The 24,905-nt window shown below is 44.2% G+C and overlaps 1 protein-coding gene across 2 annotated transcripts in view; it reads right to left on the reverse strand.

Annotated features, from left to right (window-relative positions):
- Positions 1-949: 949 nt before the first annotated feature.
- RRP7A (ribosomal RNA processing 7 homolog A) overlaps positions 950-24,905 on the reverse strand; it is a 29,838-nt gene continuing 5,882 nt past the window's right edge. For both annotated transcript variants that reach the window (XM_044301294.1, XM_044301295.1), the window contains exons 4-7: positions 19,029-19,152; positions 12,868-12,965; positions 6,620-6,818; positions 950-2,958 (exon numbers count right to left, since the gene is read on the reverse strand). In XM_044301294.1, coding sequence (XP_044157229.1) covers positions 2,873-2,958; positions 6,620-6,818; positions 12,868-12,965; positions 19,029-19,152 — 507 coding nt within the window. In that variant the 3' untranslated portion in view covers positions 950-2,872. The remainder of the gene's footprint in view (positions 2,959-6,619; positions 6,819-12,867; positions 12,966-19,028; positions 19,153-24,905) is intronic.

A 24,905-nucleotide genomic window follows, 5' to 3' on the forward strand; every position in this document is an offset into this window, starting at 1 on the left:
TCAGATCACATGCTCCAATCACATGGTCCATCACCATGGTGATGGAGCATGTGATCTGACATCACCACAGGTCCTTTAGTCACAGCTAAAGAAGAGACCGACCGGGAACTAGGCGATCATGGGGATAAGGTGAGTTAACTTTTTTATTTTTTTTAACCCCTCCAGCACTATTATACTATGCATTCTGTATTCAGAATGCTATTATTTTCCCTTATAACCATGTTATAAGGGAAAATAATACAGTGAATAGACTGTCACCTAGAACCCATGCGTGAAAATCGCACCGCATCCGCACTTGCTTGCGGATGCTTGCGATTTTCACGCAACCCCATTCATTTCTATGGGACCTGCGTTACGTGAAAAACGCAGAATATAGAACATGCTGCGATTTTCACGCAACGCATAAGTGTTGCGTGAAAATCACCGCTCATGTGAACAGCCCCATAGAAATGAATGGGTCAGGATTCAGTGCGGGTGCAATGCGTTCAACTCACGCATCGCACCCGCACGGAAATCTCGCCCGTGTGAAAGGGGCCTAAGAGTCAAACTATGGAATGCCTAACCCTAAGAGGTAGTACTGACAGATACAATGTCAGCATTTAACCCTTTCCTGATGCAGAGATTTTCAGTTTTTCACTCCCTGCCTTCCCAGAGCCATAACAGCTTTATTTTACCATTAACATAGCCATATAAGGGCTTGTTTTTTGTGGGTCAAGTTGTACTGTCTACAGAAATGGGTGAGGGCTCAATTTTTGCGGGACAATATTCCATTATGGGGTGCATCTCTCCTTTTGATCACTTTATATTAAATTTTTTGGGGCGATAAAGTGACGCCATTCACTGTATGACAACTTTTTCGATATTTTTATAGTACGGCCATTTTCGCACATGGCGATGCCCATGGCGTCATTTTTTAATTGTTTATTTGAACTTTAGGGAAAGGGATGTGATTTTAATATTTTTTTTTTTTTTTACTTTTTGTTAGGTCTCCAAGCAGACAACTTGCACTCATCAGATTGCAACTTGTACGGAATAGAATTTGCTCATTATTCTGTACAGAAATCAGGGTCCAACTTACATCAGCATTGCCAATCAGTTGGTTTCATAAACTGTGCCTCTGACACAGGACTACATATCTCCATCCACTGTGTACTGGTTACAGCAGCACCATTCCCATTCTGCATGGAAGTCCTAGATCTCGGTATCCATTTGGAAGTTACTTTAACACATACTATCAGCCAAAACACTGTAGAACAAGTAAACCAGTTCATGAAAACGGTATTACTTATTAGTATAATATCTGATCTGTTAAATTACAATACAAACTCAGAGCGAGGTGACAAGTGTTGAAGTACACTGGGAATACATAAAACTAAAACAAACAAAAAAATACCTAGTGTATTGCAGAAGAGCCTGGGAAGAAAGGGATGCAAATGATTTCTTAACAAGCTTTGCCTCTAAGGCCACTAGAAGTAAAGGAGTTATCCTATAAGTCAATGTTCAACCCTTTAAATAGGCCTTGAGACATGACTGATAAGAAATAAACCAGCACTTCATCTGCAGACAGCTGTTTCAGGGTGATTGTCCCCCCCATCAGTGCAGAGTGTACTGGCATAAGTGGGTGAGGCCTAAGTTAGAATTTGGGGGGTACAATCTCTCCTTGTGCAGAACGTCTTAAATCGGTACGAGGAGGCTTATATGCCACACATGCTCATCTGGTATTCTGGGAAAAAAGGGATGCAAATGAGCCCTTAGCAGCTCTGCCACACAGATGAAGGCACTCTCCCCAAGGAGAGATAGTACTCCCCAAGTCCTGACTCATGCCTCATGAGGTGCAGCTCTTTCCCTTATAGGCTCCAATCCTGCTTTTGGCTCACAATCACTGAACAAAACACTGATGAGTGGATGAGGCTTTAGGCCTCTCACTCAGTTAAGTCCATACTCTCTGCACTGATGAGGGGCAATCACCCTGAAACAGCAGTCTTAATTAATACCCAAGTCATGTCTCAATGCCCATTTAAAGGGTTGAACAATGACTTATAAGATAGCTGCCTTACATCTGGTGGCATTAGAGGAAGAGCTTGCCAAGAGGTCATTTGCATGCCTTTCTCCGCAGAATGCCGGAGGAGCACGTATCGCCTATAAGTCTCCTTATGCCGATAGATATGGTACCCCACAAAAAGCAGAACAGCTTATCATGGACTTGTAGCATACATTCGGGTGTTATGCTGTAGCAGTTACAATGGGTATGCAACTTTATAGCATATGAATGCATGTGGTGGTGTTACACATGCACCTCAAAAATGACATGAATAGAGCCTTACAAGATGATGAACCAATGTGGATAACGAAGAGGGAATTTTCTTATTGTGTGGAATTCTTAACTGTGAAGTATTTATTATACTCACTTATAGCTGTACTATATTCCACAGCTCTGTACAGACGTTAGCATCACGCAGTCCCCAATGAGGCTTACAATCTAAGGTCCCTATCAGTATGTCTTTGGAGTGTGGGAGGAAACCGGAATACCTGGAGAAAACCCACACAAACACGGGGAGAACATACAGACTCCATGCAGATGTTGTCCTTTGTCAGATTTGAACTTGGACACTAGCGCTGCAAGGCACCAATGCTAACCACTGAGCCACTGTGGTGCCCAGTATGAAGTAAACTACAACAGAACTGGAAGCTGTAATGATGGGTTTACTGTATAAACGTTTTATGTTTTGGAGAAGCCCCTTGTCAATTAAGGTCGATAATTAAAAAGTAATATGTCCGCTGGCATCTGCAGTCAGTGTGGAAGTTGTTCTTTGTGCCAGGTGGTGATACAAGTCTGTATGAGAACAGATATATTACAGTACACAAATGGATTTCAATAAGGGCGGAACTTTCTCTGAGCTCGCATCAGTGCAATCTTCTGCTTATCTTCTTCAAATTTTTTACGTAGTTCTGCCAGGTCTGCAAAACACAAAACCAGGATGGTTACATAATCAACCGAGATAGGATTTTAAACATGTTTAATTTCAACTTTATATTACAGCAAGATTTCAGATTATCATCATCAACAGTCATGTAATGCACATTTCTATGAAATTTAAAACGAAAAATATGCTGCTGTACTTGTCAGCCAAGAGAAAATTTAATTTTGTTTTCAAAAGTATTATGACTGACTGCTGTTAAAGGGGGTGGCAATGCAATTTGTCAAAATGCACTGCAAGCATCCATTTGCCATTCAGTGCCTGCGCTAACTAGAATATATCCAGCAACAACGAGAGGAAGTGGTCACCGTCATCTTGCAGCTCATGGGCATGGAGGACGTCAGGTGAGGTTTCCTTCACTGAAACAAGGGCAGTTGGGGGACAATGTATAGTCATGTATGTGTGTATGGAGCGTACATGACTGTATCTGGCATTTTGACAAGTTACACTGGAAATCGGCCAACCCCTTTAAACTAGTCATACTATCCATTTAACCCCTTAGGGACCGGGCTCATTTTCACCTTAAAGGATAACTGTCACATCTAGACCTTAAAGAGGACCTTTCACTAATTTAAAAAGTAAAAACTAACTATATCAGTGGGCAGAGCGGCGCCCAGGGGTCCCCCTGCACTTACTAGTATGTCTGGGCGCCGCTCCGTTCGCCCGGTATAGGCTCCGGTGTCTGCAGCTCCCTCTGTTGTACTGGGCGGAGTTTTTATATTAGGGTTGTCCCTTGCTGCAGCCCTGGCCAATCGTAGCGCACAGCTCATAGCCATCTTACATCACAAAAAGTGTAATAGCAAGCGATCAAAAAGTCACACGCACCCCAAAATAGTGCCAAACAGTCATCTCATACGACAAAAATGAGACCCTACCTAAGATAATCGCTCCAAAACGGAAAAAAAAACCTATGGCTCAGAAAATGGAGACACTAAAACATGAGCTTTTTTGTTTCAAAAAAAAAAAAATCATTGTGTAAAACTTACATAAATAAATAAAAAAAAAGTATACATATTAGGTATCGCCGCAATTTGGTCTATAAAACTACCACATGATCTAACCTGTCAGATGAATGTTGTAAATAACAAAAAATAAAAACGGTGCCAAAACAGCCATTTCTTGTTACCTTGCCTCACAAAAAGTGTAATATAGATCAACGTACCCTAAACTAGTACCAACAAAACTTCCACCCTATCCCGTAGTTTCTAAAATGTGGTCACTTTTTTGGAGTTTCTACTCTAGGGGTGCATCAGGGGGGCTTCAAAATGGGACATGGTGTAAAAAAAAAAACAGTCCAGCAAAATCTGCCTTCCAAAAACCGTATGGCATTCCTTTACTTCTGCGCCCTGCCGTGTGCCCGTACAGCAGTTTACAACCACATATGGGGTGTTTCTGTAAACTACAGAATCAGGGCCATAAATATTGAGTTTTGTTTGGCTGTTAACCCTTGCTTTGTAACTGCAAAAAAATATTAAAATTGAAAATCTGCCAAAAAAGTGTAATGTTGAAATTATATCTATTTTCCATTTATTCTTGTGGAACACCTAAAGGGTTAACAACATTTGTAAAATCAGTTTTGAATACCTTGAGGGGTGTAGTTTCTAGAATGGGGTCATTTTTGGGTGGTTTCTATTATGTAAGCCTCGCAAAGTGACTTCCCATTTGATGCACCCCTAGAGTACAAACTCCAGAAAAGTGGCAGGGTGGCAGTTTTGTTGGTACTAGTTTGGGGTACATGATTTTTGGTTGCTCTATATTACACTTTTTGTGAGGCAAGGTAACAGGAAATAGCCGTTTTGGCACAGTTTAGTTTTTTTTGTAATTTACAACGTTCATCTGACAGGTTAGATAATGTGGTATTTTTTATATAGCAGGTTGTCACGGACGCGGCGATACCTAATATGTATACTTTTTTTAAATGTAAGTTTTACACAATGATTTCATTTTTGAAACAAAAAAAAAATCATGTTTTAGTGTTTCCATATTCTGAGAGCCAGAGTTTTTTCAGTTTTTGGGCGATTATCTTGGGTAGGGTATGATTTTTGCGGGATGAGATGACGGTTTGATTGGCACCATTTTGGGGTGCGTATGACTTTTATCACTTGCTATTACACTTTTTATGATGTAAGGTGTCAAAAAAATGGTTTATTTAGCAGTTTTTATTTTTTACGTTGTTCTACTCCCCCTCCCCCCTATATTTTACCTTTTTTTTTTACTTTATTTGTGGGAAATGAAGTCTTTATTTGTTGTCCCACTTTGGGACTTCAACTTTTGGGGGTCTAATCCTTTACAATGCATTCCAATACTTCTGTATTGGAATGCATTGGCTGTATGAGTAATACAGTGTGTATTACTCATACAGCTTCCGGCCTTTCAGATCCAGGGGCCTGAATCTCACAGGCTCGTCACCGGAAGGCAGCGCCCGTGCCTCAGGAAGGCATCGCGCTTCCTTCCATGCCATTGGGTCCCCCCTACAGCCCCACGGGGACCCGATGGCACCACCGCCCGCCGCCCCATACGCCCTAAACAGGTTAAATGGCTTATCCCATGAATCATTTTCATAGCTGTATAATTGTAATATTCAATCTTTTTAGCATAAATACAAACACCACATTTTTGCCTCCATGCCTCCCTTGGTGCCGTTGCTAATCTGTGCTGCCGAGGATGGGCTCTAGGCTGAATCAGTCGCCTTCATCCACTTGCAGCTTTTAACTCTGCTTGTAGATTGGTAACATGGGATCCCAAGTGGATATATACTGTGAAAACCATAGTATGCAGTCTTTTGGTACCAATTAGGGATGAGCAAATAGACTTTGGATGAAACATCCAAAGTTGATTTGCATAAAACTTTGTTTCAATACTGTACAAAGAGCGCTCCGTACAGTATTAGAATGTATTGGAACCGAACCCGAGTGCGGGAAACGTTTTTTTTTTTTTTTTACAGTAAAAATCTACTTGGAGGCTTAAACGGGTTGTCTGGTTTCCAATACTGATGGCCTATCTTCAGGATCAGCAGGGTTCCAAAACTTAGCGCCCCTACTGATCATCTGTTTAGAGAGAACACAGCACACTCAAGAGCGCTATATTCTTTTCACCATTTACCTGCTCGCTGCCGACATAGACATTGTTTAATTGCAGGTTTAATTATAACTACAACTGCTCCTGCCCATTCAAATGAGTAGGATAGAGGAGCTGTAATTACACTGCTCGCCTCTGCAATGCCGAGCAGGTAAACCGCGAGAACAGCGTTTGCAGGAACACTGCATTATTTTCAAACAACTGAGCAGGACCCCCACCAATCTGATATGGATGACCCCTTTAAGCAGAGGCACAGCAGAGTGTACAGTTTGAACCACTCCCTCTATGCCACCTCATTGGGCATAGCAAGATTCCTCTTGGCTACTTTCACACACTCGTTTGGTGAGGATCAGTCATGGATCTGCACAAATGCATCCGTAGCGCATGTTTAACATAGCCTTGAACACCATTGAAAATCAATGGGGGACAGATCCGTTTTCTATTGTGCCATATTGTGTCAGTGAAAACGGATCCGTCCCCATTGACTTACATTGTGTGTCAGGATGGATCCATTTGGCTCCGTTTCGTCAGACAGCTGAGCATGGAAAAAATAAGACCCTTACGTTCTTTCTTTTTATTACGGTGCTGCCAAGCATAAAAGTTTAGAAGTTCTTTCTGGGCTCTCTTCTTCTTTTCCTTCTCTAACAGTCGATGATTCACTGCTTCAGTACGTGCTACACCTGGGTGTCGGCCCTTTCTTGTCACAGTTATCCAGCCATCCTCATCTGGCACCCCTTCTTTTTGCTTAGCTTTGTCCTCTTTCTGTTGAAGTAGAAAAAAAAAAAAAAAAGAGTTTTCCATGTACATTTTTACATACAAGTGTTCTGTTAATAATCTGGATGTTTACAATTAACATATATTACTAAACATATTGGGGGAGATTTATCAAAACTGGTGTGAAGGATAACTGGCTTAGTTGCCCTTAGCAACCAATCAGATTCCCCCTTTTAATTTCCAGAGCTCCTTTGAAAATTGTAAGGTGGAATCTGATTGGATGCAATGAGCAACTAAGCCAGTTTTCCTCCACACCAGTTTTGGTAAGTCTCCCCTATAATGTATCGGGTCCCCATGGGGCTGTAGGTGGGACCCGATGGCATGGAAGGCAGCGCGATGCCTTCCGGTAACGAGCCTGTGATTAGACCCCCAAAAGTTCAAGTCCCAAAGTGGGACAAAAATTAAAAGTGAAAAAATAGGTTGAAAAAATAAAGTTTTCCCCCCAAAAAATTAAAAGTTAAGTAAAAACAAACCAACCCAAATAAAGTTTAAAAAAAAAAAGGTAAAAAAATAGAAAAAAAAAAAAAAAAAAAAATATACATATTGGGTATCGCCGTGTCCGTATCGACCAACTCTATAAACGTATCACATGACCTAACCCCTCAGATGAACACCGTAAAACTTAAATAAATAAAATAAAAAAGTATACGTATTTGGCATCGCCGCGTTCGTATCGACTGGCTCAATAAAAACGGTGCTAAAAACTGCTAAATAAAACATTTTTTGTCACCTTACATCACAAAAAGTGTAATAGCAAGCGATCAAAAAGTCATATGCACCCCAAAATAGTGCCAGTCATCTCATCCCGCAAAAAATTGAGACCCTACCTAAGATAATTGCCCAAAAACTGAAAAAACTATGGCTCTCAGAATATGGAAACACTAAAACATGATTTTTTTTTTTGTTCAAAAAAAGAAATCATTGTGTAAAACTTACATGAATAAAAAAATGAAGTATACATATTAGTTATCACCGCATGCTTGACAACCTGGTCTATAAAAGTATCACATGATCTAACCTGTCAGATGAATGTTGTAAATAACAAAAACGGTGCCAAAACAGCTATTTCTTGTTATATTGCCTCACAAAAAGTGTAATATAGAGCAACCAAAAATCATATGTACCCTAAACTAGTACTAACAACACTGCCACCCTATCACGTAGTTTCTAAAATGGGGCCACTTTTTTGGAGTTTCTACTCTAGGGGTGCATCAGGGGGGGGGCTTCAAATGGGACATGGTGTAAAAAAAAAAAAAAAACAGTCCAGCAAAATCTGCCTTCCAAAAGCGGTATGGCATTTCTTTCCTTCTGCGCCTTGCCGTGTGCCCGTACAGCTGTTTACAGAAACGCCCCATTTGTGGTCGTAAACTACAGAATCAGGGCCATAAATATTGAGTTTTGTTTGGCTGTTAACCCTTGCTTTGTAACTGGGAAAAATGGATAAAAATTGAAAATTTGCCCCAAAAATGTGAAATTCTGAAATTTCACCTCCATTTGTCAATAACTCTTGGGGAACACCTAAAGCGTTAACGAGGTTTGTAAAATCTGTTTTGAATACCATGAGGGGTCTAGTTTCTTAGATGGGGTCACTTTTATGGAGTTTCTACTCTAGGGGTGCTTCAAATGGGACATGGTGTCAAAAAAAAGTCCAGCAAAACCTGCCTTCCAAAAACCGTACGGCATTCCTTTCCTTCTGCGCCCTGCCGTGTGCCCGTACAGCGGTTTACGACCACATATGGGGTGTTTCTGTAAACTACAGAATCGGGGCCATAAATATTGAGTTTGGTTTGGCTGTTAACCCTTGCTTTGTAATTGGAAAAAAATTAAAATGGAAAATCTGCCAAAAAAGTGAAATTTTGAAATTGTATCTCTATTTTCCATTAATTCTCGTGGAACACCTAAAGGGTTAACAAAGTTTGTAAAACCAGTTTTGAAATAACTTGAAGGGGGTAGTTTATAGAATGGGGTCATTATTGGGTAGTTTCTATTATGTAAGCCTCGCAAAGTGACTACAGAACTGAACTGGTCCCTAAAAATTGGGTTTTTGCTAATTTCAGAAAAATTTCAAGATTCGCGTCTAAACTTCTAAGCCTTGTAATATCCCCAAAAAATTAAATATAATTCCCTAAATTATCCAAACATGAAGTAGACATATGGGGAATGTAAAGTAATAACTATTTTTGGAGGTATTACTAGGTATTATAGTAGTAGAGAAATTGAAACTTGGAAATTTGCAATTTTTTTAAATTTTTGGGTTAATTTCTTATTTTTTTTATAAATAAAAATCTTTACTTCATTTTACCAGTGTCATGAAGTACGATATGTGACGAAAAAACAATCTCAGAATGGCCTGGATAAGACAAAGCGTTTTAAAGTTATCACCACATAAAGTGACGCTGGTCAGATTTGCAAAAAATGGCCAAGTCCTTAAGGCCTGCGTTACGTGAAAAAACTCACAAAATAGAGCATGCTGCGATTTTCATGCAACACAAGTGATGCGTGAAAATCACCGCTCATGTGAACAGCCCCATAGAAATGAATGGGTCGGGGATTCAGTGCGGGTGCAATGCGTTCAACTCACGCATCGTATCCGTGCGGAATACTCGCCCGTGTGAAAGGGGCCAAGCACTAATTCAGTTACAAAGTGATTTTGAGGGGCTTACGTAATGGAAACCACCCATAAAATGGTTTAGAAAACTACACCCCTCAAATTATTCAAAACTGATGTTACGGAGGTGAAATTTCATTTTTATTTTGTGGATTTTTTTTATGTCAATTTTCTTGCAACACAGGAAGGGTTAACAGCAAAATAAACCTCAATATACATTACTTTGATTCAGCAGTTTACAGAAATACCCCATATGTGGTAGTAAATTGCTGTCAGGGCACATAGCAGTGGTCAAAAGGAAAGGAGTGCCATATGATTTTTGGAGGCAGATTTTGCTAGAATGGTTTTTGGGCACCATTTTGTATTTGAAAAGACCCTGACGTACCTCTACAGTGGAAACCCTCAAAAAGTGGCCCTATTTTGGAAACTACACCACTCAAAGAATATATTAAAGGGTGTACTGAGCACTTTGACGCCCTAAGTGTTTCCAAATTCTGTAAAACACTTGGCTGTGAAAACGAAAAGTTTAATTTATTTTTCCATAAAATGTTGCTTTAGCCCCAAATATTTCATTTTCACAAGGGGTAACAGGAGAAAAAGCACCCTATAATTTGTTACCCATTTTCTCCTGTATACAGCAACACCCCATATGTTGTGGTAAACTGCTGTGGGGGCACATGGCAGGACACAGAAAGGAAGGAGCGCTAGATGGCTTTTGCAGCACAGATTTTGATGGATAGGTTTACGGGCGCCATTGGTTTTTATTTTTTCAATGATTGTCTTGTGTGGGGGTTCATTTTTTGCGGAATGAGGTGAAATTTTCATTCGTATCATTTTGGGGTATATATGACTTTGATAACATGCATTTTATACGGCAAGGTGACAAAAAAATTACTGTTCTGGCATAGTTTTTATTTATTTTTACAGTGTTTGACAGAATATATCAAGTGATATTTTTATAGAGCAGGTTGTTACGGACACGGCGATACCTAATGTGTGTATTTTTATTAAGTTTTACACAGTGAAAGCATCTTTGAATAGCATAAAATCTTGTTTTCGTGTTGCCATGTTCCGAGAGTCATGTTTTTTTTTTATTTTTCTGGCGATTGTCTTAGATAGGGTCTCATTTTTTGCGGGATGAGATGACGGTTTGATTGCTACCATTTTGGGATACATACGACTTTTTGATTGTGTGGTATTACACTTTTTGTGAGGCAAGGTGACCAGAAAATGGCTCATACATATATATATATATATATATATATTATGGCATTCACCTGACAGGGTGGATCGTGTGATACTTTTATAGAGCCGGTCGATATGGACGTGGCGATAACTAATATGTCTACTTTTCTTTTTTCCCCTATTTTTAAATTTTGGGAAAAGGACAGTTTTAAGTTTTTCATTTTTGATATCTGTATACACAGTAATACACTAACAACCTGCTTGCCTGTGAGACCCAGGGGACAAAGATACCTCACGGTCAGCCATTAGTGACTGCAGGGCCCCTGTCGCTGATCGGGTGGGCGCAGCTCCTGCACCTGCCAGATGCGTGCGCCGTAGCTATACGGTGCTGGGATTTAAAGGGATTCTGTCACCTCGTTTTCGGTTACAGAGCTGCAGACATGCACGGCTAGATCGTCACTAGCATGTCGGCAATATACCTGTCCTATAGGGCTGTGTCCTTTTATTTTGTTAAAAAAATTATTTTAGATATATGTAAATGAGCTTTGTAAGGAGCCCAAGGGGCTGCACTAACCTTCCTGGTGCCCAGCCACGCTCCCCTGTGAAGGAGCCCAGCACCGCCTATGTCCTCCGAATCTCCTTCTTTCGTCAGTTAGATTGCTGTAATCTCGCGATGCGAGAGCTCGCGCATGCGCAGTGCCGGTATAGTGTTCCTTCCCTGTGCTGGCATCAACTTCAGGGAAGGAACTGGTCTGATTGGTTCCTATAAGCAATTAAGCCAGTTTCCATAAATCTCCCCCAAATTTCATACAGACAAATGAATCACTTTGTATGAATCAATTTGTTCATCCCTAAAATAATTGTACAAGCTATCACAGGTTCAAATCCACGTCAGACCATACAAAAAAAAAATGTAAATAAAGAATTGAATGTCAACCCAACCATTTATCACAAAAATAAAAAAAATAAAGTCGACGGACTATGGCACCCCAAAAATAACATTTTCTATTAGAGCTGTCTTTTTTGTGCAGAGGAGCTAAATCATGACAAATAGTGCAAGGATGACTAAAAGGGGTATTCCAGTTACTACAAGTTATCCCCTAACAACAGGGAAAACCTAAGTGATTGGTGAGCTTCCGAACACTGAGAACCCCACAATCCCGATGGGACGGTAGGTCATGCCTGTACTCTGTATATTCGGCAGTCTCAGACATCATCAATCAGGACCGGGGAGGTGGAAGGTTACAGGACCCCTATTCTGCAGATCATTTGGCGTTCCAAACTTGTAGTAACAAAAAAAAAAATCCTTTAAGTGACAAAAGAGGTCTGGTCATTAAAGAGGACCATCACCTCTTCTGATATGCCTATTTTAGCAAATTCTTGTATTCTTCATTAAATAGTTCTACACCATAATTGTGTGTTTTAACTGTCACTCCTAGAAATTTATGAACAAACAGATAATTGAGTGTTACCATTTCCCTTATAAAAAAGGACATGCCCTACACAGTCTGGACTGCACTAATTGGTCAATTTGCAGGGACACACCACCACTGGTAACACAATTGTCTATTTATATTTCAGTTTCTAGGAGGAATAACAGAGGGATGGCACAGCATTGAGTTGTATAGAAAATATGCACTAAGATTGTAGTTTTGTGGGATATACAGTTACTAAACAAGTCCAGAGAGATGGCAGGTTCTATTTAAAAGGGGTTGTCTCACTTCAGCAAATAATACATAATAAATGCTAATACAAGGCACTTACTAATGTACTGTTATTCTCCATATTTCTTCCTTTTCTGGCTGGATTCGCTTTTCCATCACATTATACACTGTTTGTTTCCATGGTTACCATCACCCTGTAATCCAGCAGTGGTGGTCGTACTCGCAAACTATAGGAAAAAGCACCAGCCTATGTGAGCTACCACTGTCCCAGTCACCAGACATGCTGGTCCTTTTTCCTAGCATACAAGCATGACCACCTCTGGACTGCAGGGTGGCCGTAACCATGGAAACAAGCAGTGTATAATGTGATGGAAAAATGAATACAGCCAGCAAAGGAGGCAATAAGGAGAACAACAATACATTAGTAAGTACCTTGTATTAACTTACTCTATATAATAAATGCTATTTGCCGAAGTGAGACAGCCCTTTAAGGAATTAAAACAAAAATCATGAAAAAAAATAAAAATAAATCCATGTCTCCATTGATACATAAAACCATTATTAATCAGAACTGTTTTACCTTTGCCTCTTTCTTATCATATTCCTGCATATAGTGATCAATTTCAGCTTGAAGAGCAGCAACATCAGTAAAAGACTTTTCATAATCCTCTATCCACTCTGAGGGGGGAAAAAAAGTCTCAGAATAGGTAACAAATCCAGTGTTATAGAGCAGGAGGATCAGATATATAGTTTTGTGGAAATATTCAGCAAAACGCGTCATTTATATCATCGCTATTTCTCAAGTGACTGACAGTTAACTCTGTATATACAGCGGGATATCACCGATAAGAAGGCCCCCAGGTACAAGTGAGCTTAGAAAGATGAACAAATGACACGTTTTACTGACTTTTCCCACAAAACTATATGTCCATCTGATCAGCAACATGCTTCCTGTACAGCAAACAGCATTTTTTATTTTCAAGGCAGCTGAACCTGCCGATTTCGGCGGGGACAATCAATCATCTAATGTGTGGGGGGAGTGGCCTGACTGGGGATGTGAGTGAACGTGCAGAGCTAAGCTCCCGGCTAAACGGGGGGCGAGGCCAGACTGGGGATGTGAGTGGACGTGCAGAGCTGAGCTCCCGGCTGAACAGGGGAGGGGCGTGGCCTGACTGGGGATGTGAGTGGACGTGCAGAGCTGAGCTCCCGGCTGAACAGGGGAGGGGCGTGGCCTGACTGGGGATGCGAGTGGACGTGCAGAGCTGAGCTCCCGGCTGAACAGGGGAGGGGCGTGGCCTGACTGGGGATGCGAGTGGACCTGCAGAGCTGAGCTCCCGGCTGAACAGGGGAGGGGCGTGGCCTGACTGGGGATGCGAGTGGACCTGCAGAGCTGAGCTCCCGGCTGAACAGGGGAGGGGCGTGGCCTGACTGGGGATGCGAGTGGACCTGCAGAGCTGAGCTCCCGGCTGAACAGGGGAGGGGCGTGGCCTGACTGGGGATGTGAGTGGACGTGCAGAGCTGAGCTCCCGGCTGAACAGGGGAGGGACGTGGCCTGACTGGGGATGTGAGTGGACGTGCAGAGCTGAGCTCCCGGCTGAACAGGGGGGGGGGGGCGTGGCCTGACTGGGGATGTGAGTGGACGTGCAGAGCTGAGCTCCCGGCTGAACATCCTGTAATCCATTCTTCTCCCCATCCATCTGGGGCTGTAACGGCTCACCGATACAACAAAGTGCTTCCCCAGGGGTCCTGCTACCATACCGCTCCGTCAAAAGGCCAAAGAGAAGGAGGGAAAGGACGGTGAAAGAGCCACCCCAGCAAGGCAAGATGGCGCCGGACAGTCAGTGAAGCTGCTGGATGTGGCAGCGCGACTGGAAAAGTTTGCTCACACCACTGAATCTGTTCATCCTGCGCCAGCCCTGAACGCATACGCTGCCGCTGTTAAGAGGAATCCTCCAGTGCCTCCATCGCAAGATGACAACATTTCAGAGGATTCTGAGGTCAGTGATCTTAATGGCAAAATGGCCACCTCTGCGCTTGAGCCTACTATCAAGGATGTCTTTTCAGCGGTGATACAATGCAATAATGCAATCACTGCGCTTACTACCAATGTGGGTGGCCTGAAAGAGGATATAGGGCTACTAAGGCAAGACATGAGGCAAGTCAAAGAGCGTATGAGTGAAATGGCGGGCTGCTTAAGTGATTTGGAAGACCAAATGCCGCCAGTTAAAAGGGACATGCAGCGGGCGAGTCACAATGTCACTATGCTTATCTCCAAAACCGACGACCTGGAAAACAGGCTGCGGCGAAATAATTTGCGCATGATTGGTGTGTCAAAACGTACCGAAGGAACAGATGCTGTTACATTTGTGGAAAAGTGGCTAACAAAAAATAGGAAAGGAAAAGCTGTCTCCTCTGTTTGCACAGGGTGCCGTTTCACCCCCCCCCCCCCACCACCAGGTGCACCACCGCGCCCTTTATTGCTTAGAGTCCTCCATTTTTGTGACCGGGGTGCCATTTTGAGAGGAGCAAGAGACTGCAGTGATCTGACGGGATGGATGGGAACCGGATCTCTTTGTTTCCTGACTTCTCACCTGACGTCCAAAAGAAGAGTGCACGTTTTAGTGATGTTAAACGCAGCCTGCGACTATTACAGCTTCCATATTTTATGCTCTATTCTGCGAAACTGCGAGCCGTGGCGAAAGATAAAACGCACTTATTTGAGGATCCGGGTACGGCATGTCAGTGGTTGGAATCCACTGAAAAGGATTTAAGGGAGGGCACCTAATCTGCTGATTGCCACAAGTTATTCTGCTGTCACCTTCTCCCTTTTGTCTATATGGACAGTTGATAAATGCGGGGACATGTTGTTGGTTAGATGCCTGTAAATAATAATGGGGGGGGGGCAGACTGAGTGCTTGAGTCAAGGCTCTACCCAGTACTGGAGACGGCCTTTATTAATGTTTGCACTTTGTCCTTTTCATCAGTTGGGAGTGTTATACTAAAGGGGGAGATCTGATATATGCTAGCATAGCCGGGAATGTATGCCACTTGCTAGTCTTTAACGTTCCCCTTGTTTGCTATTGCATATTTGTTTGTATTCCCCAAGTTCAGGAAATTATTTTCTCCAGGGTTTCACGTGTATGTGAAATGTCTTTATTTGTTGTGTATGGGTTGGGACTGTGAGACCTTATTGACTAGACACCAGTGGTTCTATGTGTATGACCGGGGCGAGGCTGCTTACAGTCCTGTACTGCTATGGTTTAAAAACATAAATGAGTACCCTTAGAATAATTGCCTGGGATGTGAGGGGGCTGAACCAACCTGCTAAACGCAATGCAGTCTTTTATGCCTTGCAATCGTATAAACCGGCAATTCTGTGCCTCTCAGAAACTCATCTCACTTCTGAGAGAACACATCTTATTCATAACGCAATCGAGAGGGGTGAGCCTGTTGGTGCATAGAAAGGTTCCCTTCATATCAAGGGAGGTACATGTGGATGAGGAGGGTCGCTTTATATGTATTAACTGTTCTGTGTTTCATTACCAAATGATACTAGTGGCCGTTTATCTACCTCCCCCATATTCCTGTGAAGTTCTCAAAAAAGTATTATCCTTCACTTCCAAATTTCCAGATCTGCCAGTTCTCGTGATTTTAACATGTTCTTGGACAAATCCCTAGATAAATTCCAATCTTCTCTATCCTCATTAGCCAAGACGCTCGCTGAAATAGACTTGTATGATTTGTGGAGGTCCAGAAATCCCGGTGTGAAGCAATACTCCTGCTACTCGTCATCACATCGTTCTCTTTTTAGGATAGATCTCGCTGTGGGATCTAAGGGAGTGTTAGATAAGGTCCAGGATGTTAGGTATTTACCCAGCAGTATTTCTGACCACTCAGTTATCGGTAGTACTGGATTTAGGGAGAGAGCTACTGGGTCCGAGACAACCATGGCGACTAAACCCTTTTTGGATCCAGTTAGTTGATACTGGTACTGTGATATCTGCTGCTCTGACTGACTTTTTCTACCAATAATGAAGGTTCAGCTAGTCACTCAATTATCTGGGATACAATGAAAGCTTATATTAGAGGGCTATACATTAAACAGATTAGTTCCCATAAAACAAATCAGGGGACCTTACGACAGAACTACTGGATAGAGTTCAGACTATGGAAGCTAAATACATCTCTGACCCCTCCCTAGAAAATTCCTCGGACTGGACGGAGGCGCAAGATCTACTGAAGGAACATTTGATTAGTAGGGCTGGGGACAAAATTTTTTTAGACTCAACATTATTTTATGGAAGGGGAATGTACGGGCCACCTACTAGCTACTATTATCAAGACCCAATCGGGCCCATCTTGTATATTGGGAATCACTAATAAAATGGGCGTACAGGTACCGGGAGATGATAACAATGAACATATTCCATGAGCTCTATGCAGAAGTCTATAAGTCCAGACTAGGGATTGACTGTAGCGACAGAGCAATATCTGCATAATATCCAGATGCCCAGCCTGTCTGATCAGAGGTTACTACTTGATGGGGACATTAAAATTGGAAGAGATGGTATTGGCGGTGCAGTCGCTTCCTAACGGAAAAGCACCTGGGGGAGATGGTTTGCCTGGGGAATTCTACAAAAAACATCAAGAAGTTTTGCTCCTGCATCTCCTACAGGTGTTTAATGAATCTTATAGGACAGGTATTTTACCTAGCTCTATGAGAGAAGCATTGGTGGTGGTTATCCCTAAACCTGATAAGGATCCCAATATGGTGGATTCATATTAGGGCTGTAAAGATTAATCAACGTTATCGATAATATTCGATAACTGGATTCGTTGTCAACGAATCCAGTTATCGAAAAATCGGCCGATTCGTTGCTATGCGGGCGGGAGGTCAGGCGCTATGCCTGCGGGTCCTTGAACTTTAGATCACCGCATCTTTATTACCTTACAATGAAGCTCCAGTAACAGGCAGAGCAGGCAGCGGCGTAACGTCACTTACTCACGTGACGCGCATGCTCCGCCTGCTTCATTCATAAAGTGGGCGGAGCAGGCATGTCACATGAGTAAGTGACGTTACGCCGCCGCCCGCTCTGCCTGTTACTGGAGCATCATTGTAAGGTAAAAGAAGATGCAGCGATTTAAAATAAAAGTTACTGCCGGTTAAGGAATACTGCTGAGAGTGGCGGGATCGGGGCTGTTATGGGGAGGGGGATCTGTGTATGACACATATAGCATAAGATTCTTAATAGCGCCATCCACCGATCGATCCCAACCCCCCATAACGGCGCCGTCCACCGATCGATCCCAACCCCCCATAACGGCGCCGTCCACCGATCGATCCCTCCCCATAACAGCGCCATCCACAGATCGACCCCCCCCCCATAACAGCGCCATCCACAGATCGATCCCCCCCCATAACAGCGCCATCCACAGATCGATCCCCCCCCCATAACAGCGCCATCCACAGATCGACCCCCCCCCATAACGGCGCCGTCCACCGATCGATCCCCCCCCCCCATAACGGCGCCGTCCACCGATCGATCCCCCCCCCCCATAACGGCGCCGTCCACCGATCGATCCCTCCCCATAACAGCGCCGTCCACCGATCGACCCCCCCATAACAGCGCCATCCACAGATCGACCCCCCCCCCATAACAGCGCCATCCACAGATCGACCCCCCCCCATAACAGCGCCATCCACAGATCGATCCCCCCCCATAACAGCGCCATCCACAGATCGATCCCCCCCCCCATAACAGCGCCATCCACAGATCGATCCCCCCCCATAACAGCGCCATCCACAGATCGATCCCCCCCCCCATAACAGCGCCATCCACAGATCGATCCCCCCCCCATAACAGCGCCATCCACAGATCGATCCCCCCCCCCATAACAGCGCCATCCACAGATCGATCCCCCCCCATAACGGCGCCATCCACAGATCGATCCCCCCCCCCCATAACAGCACCATCCACAGATCGATCCCTTGCTAATAGGCTCCTGAATGTTATCTCCCACATTATACATGAAGATCAGTGCGGGTTTATGCCAGGAAAATCCACGTCATTAAACCTTAGGCGTCTGTTCCTCAATATTCAGATGGGGGGAACAGAATGGGATGTGGGATGCCCTGCAGTGGTCTCTTTAGACATTGCAAAGGCCTTTGATAGTGTTGAATGGGAATACTTATGGGCGGTTATGGCAAAACTAGGATTCGGCCCTGGAGACATTAATTGGGTAAAACTGCTCTATAGTCAGAGAGCTAGGCTGCGAATAAATGGTAAGCTATCCCCAATGATGACACTGGAGAGAGGCACCAGGCAGGGATGCCCTATGGCACCCCTCCTGTTTGCCATTGCTATTGACCCCTTGGCTAGTATTTTTCGTTCTACACCACTGATTCGAGGTATGGAGGGGGACGGTGGAGGAAAGAGTCTCGCTATATGCGAATGATATGTTATCATATGTGCGTGATCTGACATCAATAGACCCCATTATATTGTTAATCTCAGACTTTGGAAAACAGTCTGGTTTTACAAGGATTTTGTAAAATGATATTGTTTATTTTTACAAAATAATAAAAATGTATCCGATAAAAAAAAAAAAAAAAAAAAAAAAAAAGAACATCTAATGTGTATGGTGGTGTCCAGACTTTCCCCCACATCAGATGTCAGGAGAAAGATGGATAAAGATGTTAACTATTGAAATGTGGAAATGTGTATGAAGATAGAAACTCACTGTGAATTCCAGCTTTTACAAAATCGTCTCTTTTTGATATGACCGATGGTGTCCAGACTTTATTGGACTTGAATTTTTGAATTCCAGAGGCCTTTTTGAACACAACATAGGCCACTCTGAAACCCTGTAAAATATAACAGGTCGTAATTACTGACATTACCAAAAACAAAATGATATTCTAAAATGAAAAATGTACAATAAAGCAAGTTTTTAATCATTTAGACTAGAACTAAATATTATTGGGGTTGTCTCATCTGAGACACTGGTGGAATATTGCTAGCATATGCCACCAGTCAGATAGGTGCGAATTTTACAGTTTATTTTATAACTATTTCCCCCCTTAGGGGCTAGAACCTGGGATCTTTTGATCCCTTGTCCTATTCACCCTAATAGATCTCTATTAGGGTGAACAGGATCTCACACTCTCCCTGCTGCCCTGTGCATAGTACACAGCAGCAGGGAGATTACCATGGCAGCCAGGGCTTCAGTAGCATCCTGGCTGCCATAGTAACCGATCGGAGCCCCAAGATTACACTGCTGGGGCTCCGATCGGAAGCTGCCACCAATGAGGGAGAGGGGACCCGACCCTGTGGCCACTAAGAATGAGAAGGGGAGGGGACCCTGTGGCCACTGCTACCAATTATTTTAATGCTGGGGGGAGGGTTGAGGGGGCGGGCGCACTGCGCCACCAATGATGATTAAAAATTGGCTGTCTCACAGTCATAAGCATCAGTTTTTACTATTCTATAAAAAACATTTCACATAGACGACCTATATAAAAGCAAACCAGCAGCTTCCCTATAGTTTGTTCATTCTGAGCGTGTGATTGATACTGTTGAATAGTATACTGTTGTACTAACTTTGTTGTTCGCTCCTTTTGTTCAGTAACATTTATTGCATCCTCTATTGCAGGGATCAGCAACCTCCGGCACTTTAGCTGTTGTGAAACTACAATTCCCAGCATGCGTCGTTCATTTCTACGAGAGTTGTGAGAAGAGCAAGTATGCACGCTGGGAGTTGTAGTTTCACAACAGCTGGAGTGCCGGAGGTTGCCTACTCCTGCTCTATTGAATGGTTAGATTGTGCCCATATGGGTGGTCTAGTCAGGCTACTTTCACATTAGCGTTCGGGGCTCCGCTTGTGAGTTCCGTTTGAAGGCTCTCACAAGCGGCCCCGAACGGATCTGTCCAGCCCTAATGCATTCTGAGTGGATGCGGATCCGCTCAGAATGCATCAGTCTGGCACCGTCTGTCCTCGTGTCCGCCTGACCGTACAGAGGCAAACGGATCCGTCCAGAGTTACAATGGAAGTCAATGGGGGCGGATCCGATCGAAGGTGACACAATATGGTGCATTTTTCAAACGGATCCGCCCCCCATTGACTTTCAATGTAAAGTCTGGACGGATCTGTCTGAATACAAATTGTACTTAGACTTTTTTAGTAAAATATAATGCAGACGGTTCCATCTGAACGGATACCATCGTTTGCATTATAGGAGCGGATCCGTCTGTACAAATACCAGACGGATCCGCTCCGAACGCAAGTGTGAAAGTAGCCTTAGATGAACACGCATACTTATAGACTTAACCACCTCCGGACCGCCTAACGCGCCGATGCGTCCGGAAGGTGGTTGCTTTTCTCCTCCTGGACGCATCGGCGCGTCATCTCGCGAGACGCGAGATTTCGCCGCAGCCGGCCCGCACATGCGCATCGCGGGCCGGCATTTCTTCGAGAAGCATTTCGTCAGGACCTGCCAGCCAGCGATCATTGGCTGGCAGGTTGCTGATTTTCAAAAAAGCCAATCACAGAGCAGTATAGCAGATCATATTAGTAAATATGATCTGTTATATGGCTGCCTGCTCCTCTGCTGGTTCTTTTCGTCGGTTGGATCCAGCAGAGGAGCAGGCTTCACAGTGAGTACACCAACAGTACATACTTAGCCCCAGATCACCCCCCTGAACCCCTATTAACCCTTTGATCACCCCTTCTAGCCCCTGTCAATCACTAGTGAAAGGAAAAAAAGTGATCAGTGCAAACTGTCACTTTTTTTTTTCACTGGTATTGACCGTTAGGTTTTAGGTATAGTTTAGGTCCCTTGGTTAGGTAGTTAGGGATCAGTTAGCGCCCAGCCCACCGCACCGCAGTCCGTTATTCGCTGATTAGCGTATCGCTAATCAGCATTTGTACTTTTATAGTATCTGGAAGTGATCAAAACTGATCACGGTCAGATCTATAACTGTATTAGTGTCACTTTAGGTTCGCCCTCCACCCAAAACGCAGTGTTTGCCCGATCAGGCCTGATCGGTCGCCCACACGTGCGTTCGCCCACACCCGCCCCACCGCAGTGACAAAAAAAATTTTTTTTTTGATCGCTGCACATCCACTTTACACGCACTGCGGCGATAAAAAAATCACTTTTGATATTTTTTATCAACCGCAGCGGCCTCCGGTACTTCGCTAGCCTCCCCTTTGTAAGACAGGCTTGCTTTTTTTACCTGGGTAGTCTCAGGGAATACCCCTAAATTTAGTTGCCCACATGTCAAACAGGGGGTATTCCTCTGAAGAGGCCTACAGGCTTCTGACCCAGTCGGATGAGGAGTGGGAACCCTCATCTGATGAATCCAGCGGGTCAGAATACGAACCTGTAGAAAGCAGCGGCTCTCTGACCCAAAGTTCGGACGAGGAGGCTGAGGTCCCTGATAGAACCAGGCGTACCCGGCCCCGTGTTGCTAGACCGCAGGTTGCGCAGGATCCGCTTCAAGAGCATCAGAGTGGGGCTGGTGCTGCCGGATTACGTGGTGAGGCATACACCAGCAGCCCAGCCCATCCTGGACCTAGTACCAGCACTGCCGTACAACCTGGTGAAGTAGCGAGCACCAGAAGGGCAGTTGAAGCTGGTACGGTGGCACGAGCAGTAGTGACCCCGTCGCAGCCACCGCAAAGACGTGCCCGTAGAGCCCCTAGAATCCCAGAGGTGCTGGCAAACCCTGATTGGCAGCCCCCAACTTCAGCCGCACCTGTAGTTCCCCCTTTCACCGCCCAGTCTGGAGTTCGGGTTGAGACGGCTCAGATCGGTTCGGCCCTGGGATTTTTTGAGCTGTTCTTGACTGCGGAGCTTTTAGACTTAGTCGTGGCAGAGACAAACCGGTATGCCACACAATTTATAACCGCTAACCCGGGAAGCTTTTATGCCCAGCCTTTCCGGTGGAAACCAGTCCAAGTTTCCGAATTTAAAACTTTTCTGGGCCTCCTCCTCAACATGGGCCTGACAAAAAAACATGAATTGCGGTCATATTGGTCCACGAACCCAATTCATCACATGCCCATGTTCTCTGGTGCAATGTCCAGGACACGATTTGAGACCATCCTGCGTTTCTTGCACTTTAGTGACAACACCGCCTCCCGTCCCAGAGGCCACCCTGCTTTTGACCGGCTCCACAAAATTCGGCCCCTCATAGACCATTTCAACCAGAAATTTGCAGATTTGTATACCCCTGAGCAAAACATCTGCGTAGACGAGTCCCTAATACATTTTACCGGGCGCCTTGGCTTCAAGCAATACATCCCAAGCAAGCGCGCCCGGTATGGGGTCAAATTGTATAAGCTCTGTGAAAGGGCCACAGGCTATACCCACAAATTTCGTGTCTATGAGGGAAAAGATCAGACCCTGGAGCCGGTCGGTTGCCCTGACTACCTGGGGAGCAGTGGGAAGATAGTTTGGGACTTGGTGTCACCCTTATTCGGCAAGGGGTACCATCTTTATGTGGACAATTTTTACACAAGTGTGGCCCTCTTTAGGCATTTGTTTCTAGAACGGATTGGCGCCTGTGGTACCGCGCGAACTAGTCGCGCGGGCTTCCCCCAACGGCTCGTTAGCACCCGTCTTGCAAGGGGGCAGAGGGCCGCACTGTGTAACGAAGAACTGCTCGCGGTGAAATGGAGAGACAAGCGTGACGTTTACATGCTCTCCTCCATTCACGCAGACACGACAATACAAATTGAGCGAGCAACCCGTGTCATTGAAAAGCCCCTCTCAGTCCACGACTATAACCTCCACATGGGAGGGGTCGACTTCAATGACCAGATGTTGTCTCCGTATTTAGTTTCCCGCAGAACCAGACGCTGGTATAAGAAGGTGTCTGTATATTTGATTCAATTGGCGCTGTATAATAGTTTTGTTCTCTACAGTAAGGCTGGGAGAACTGGATCCTTCCTCAAATTTCAGGAAGAGATCATTGAGAACCTCCTGTATCCAGAAGGTTCCGTGCCCCCATCCACCAGTGTAGTTAGCCGTCTACACGAGCGACATTTCCCCAATGTCGTTGCTGGTACCTCAACCCAACCGTCACCCCGAAAAAGATGTCGTGTCTGTAGCAGGAGTGGAATAAGGCGTGACACCCGGTATTTCTGTCCTGACTGTCCCGACCACCCTGCCCTATGCTTAGGGGATTGTTTCCGAAAGTACCACACACAGGTACACCTAGCATAGGGATCATCTCACCAGGATAGGCACACAGGGCTATTAGGGCCCATTCACTCACACAGCTGCTGCAAACGTCTCCTTTCACATGGGACAAAGTGCATAACGCACTTCGCCACATCTTTGGGCGATTTGCGCTTTGCACATTGACCCATGGGGGAGGAGAGGTTTGTTCTATAAAGGTAAAAAAACAAAAAAAAAACAAAAAAAAAAAACAGGTAAGCAAACAGGTTAATGTTTAGTTCCAAAAGTTAAAGTTAAATGTTCTGTTCCAAAGTTAATAAAATTATTGCGTTGTGGCCTGGTTTTTTCTTTTTTTTTTTTTTTGTCTTTTTACCTTCCAGGTGGACCAACCGATGAACTAGCTGCAGCACCGATGTGCATTCTGACAGAAGCATTGCGCTGCTGTCAGATTACACGCAAGTCGGTGTATGCGGCGCTGCAAGACGGGATTTTCTCCTCTGCAGTGACAGATACGTTTGCCGAAGCATACGAGCTGAGGAGGAGGCGGCGTTCCTATGCTTTGGCAAGCACTTTGTATGTATATATATATATATATATAAAAAAAAAAATCCCGGCAATGATTTATTCATCCACATCGATTGATGCGAATGGAGAAATCTGGTTTGCCAGGGCATACGAGCTAAGTGGGTATGGATGTAGGGCGGAGCTCCTATGTCCTGGCAGACGCCTTTCCCCTCCATTTTTTTTTTTTGGCAGAGATTTTTTCATCCACATTGATCAATGCGAATGAAGAAATCTGTGCCGTTCATTTTTTTCTTTCAGCCCAGAGGCTGAACGGAAAAAAAAATCTCATTACCTGTATGCTCAATATAAGGAGAATAGCAGAAACTCCTAATGCTGGCCATACATGTAATGATTGCGGAGACCCTCAAATGCCAGGGCAGTACAAACACCCCACAACTGACCCCATTTTGGAAAGAAGACACCCCAAGGTATTTGCTGAGGGGCATATTGAGTCCATGAAAGATTGAAATTTTTGTCCTAAGTTAGCGGAAAGTGAGACTTTGTGAGAAAAAACAAAAAAAAATCAATTTCCGCTAACTTATGCGAAAAAAAAAAATTCTATGAACTTGCCAGGCCCCTCATTGGATACCTTGGGGTGTCTTCTTTCCAAAGTGGGGTCACATGTGGGGTATTTATACTGCCCTGGCTTTTTAGGGGCCCTAAAGCGTGAGAAGAAGTCTGGGATCCAAATGTCTAAAAATGCCCTCCTAAAAGGAATTTGGGCCCCTTTGCGCATCTAGGCAGCAAAAAAGTGTGACACATCTGGTATCGCCGTACTCAGGAGAAGTTGGGGAATGTGTTTTGGGGTGTCATTTTACATATACCCATGCTGGGTGAGAAAAATATCTTGGTCAAATGCCAACTTTGTA

Source organism: Bufo gargarizans, chromosome 7 (genome assembly GCF_014858855.1).
Source record: "Bufo gargarizans isolate SCDJY-AF-19 chromosome 7, ASM1485885v1, whole genome shotgun sequence".
NCBI classification, from domain to species: Eukaryota; Metazoa; Chordata; class Amphibia; order Anura; family Bufonidae; genus Bufo; species Bufo gargarizans.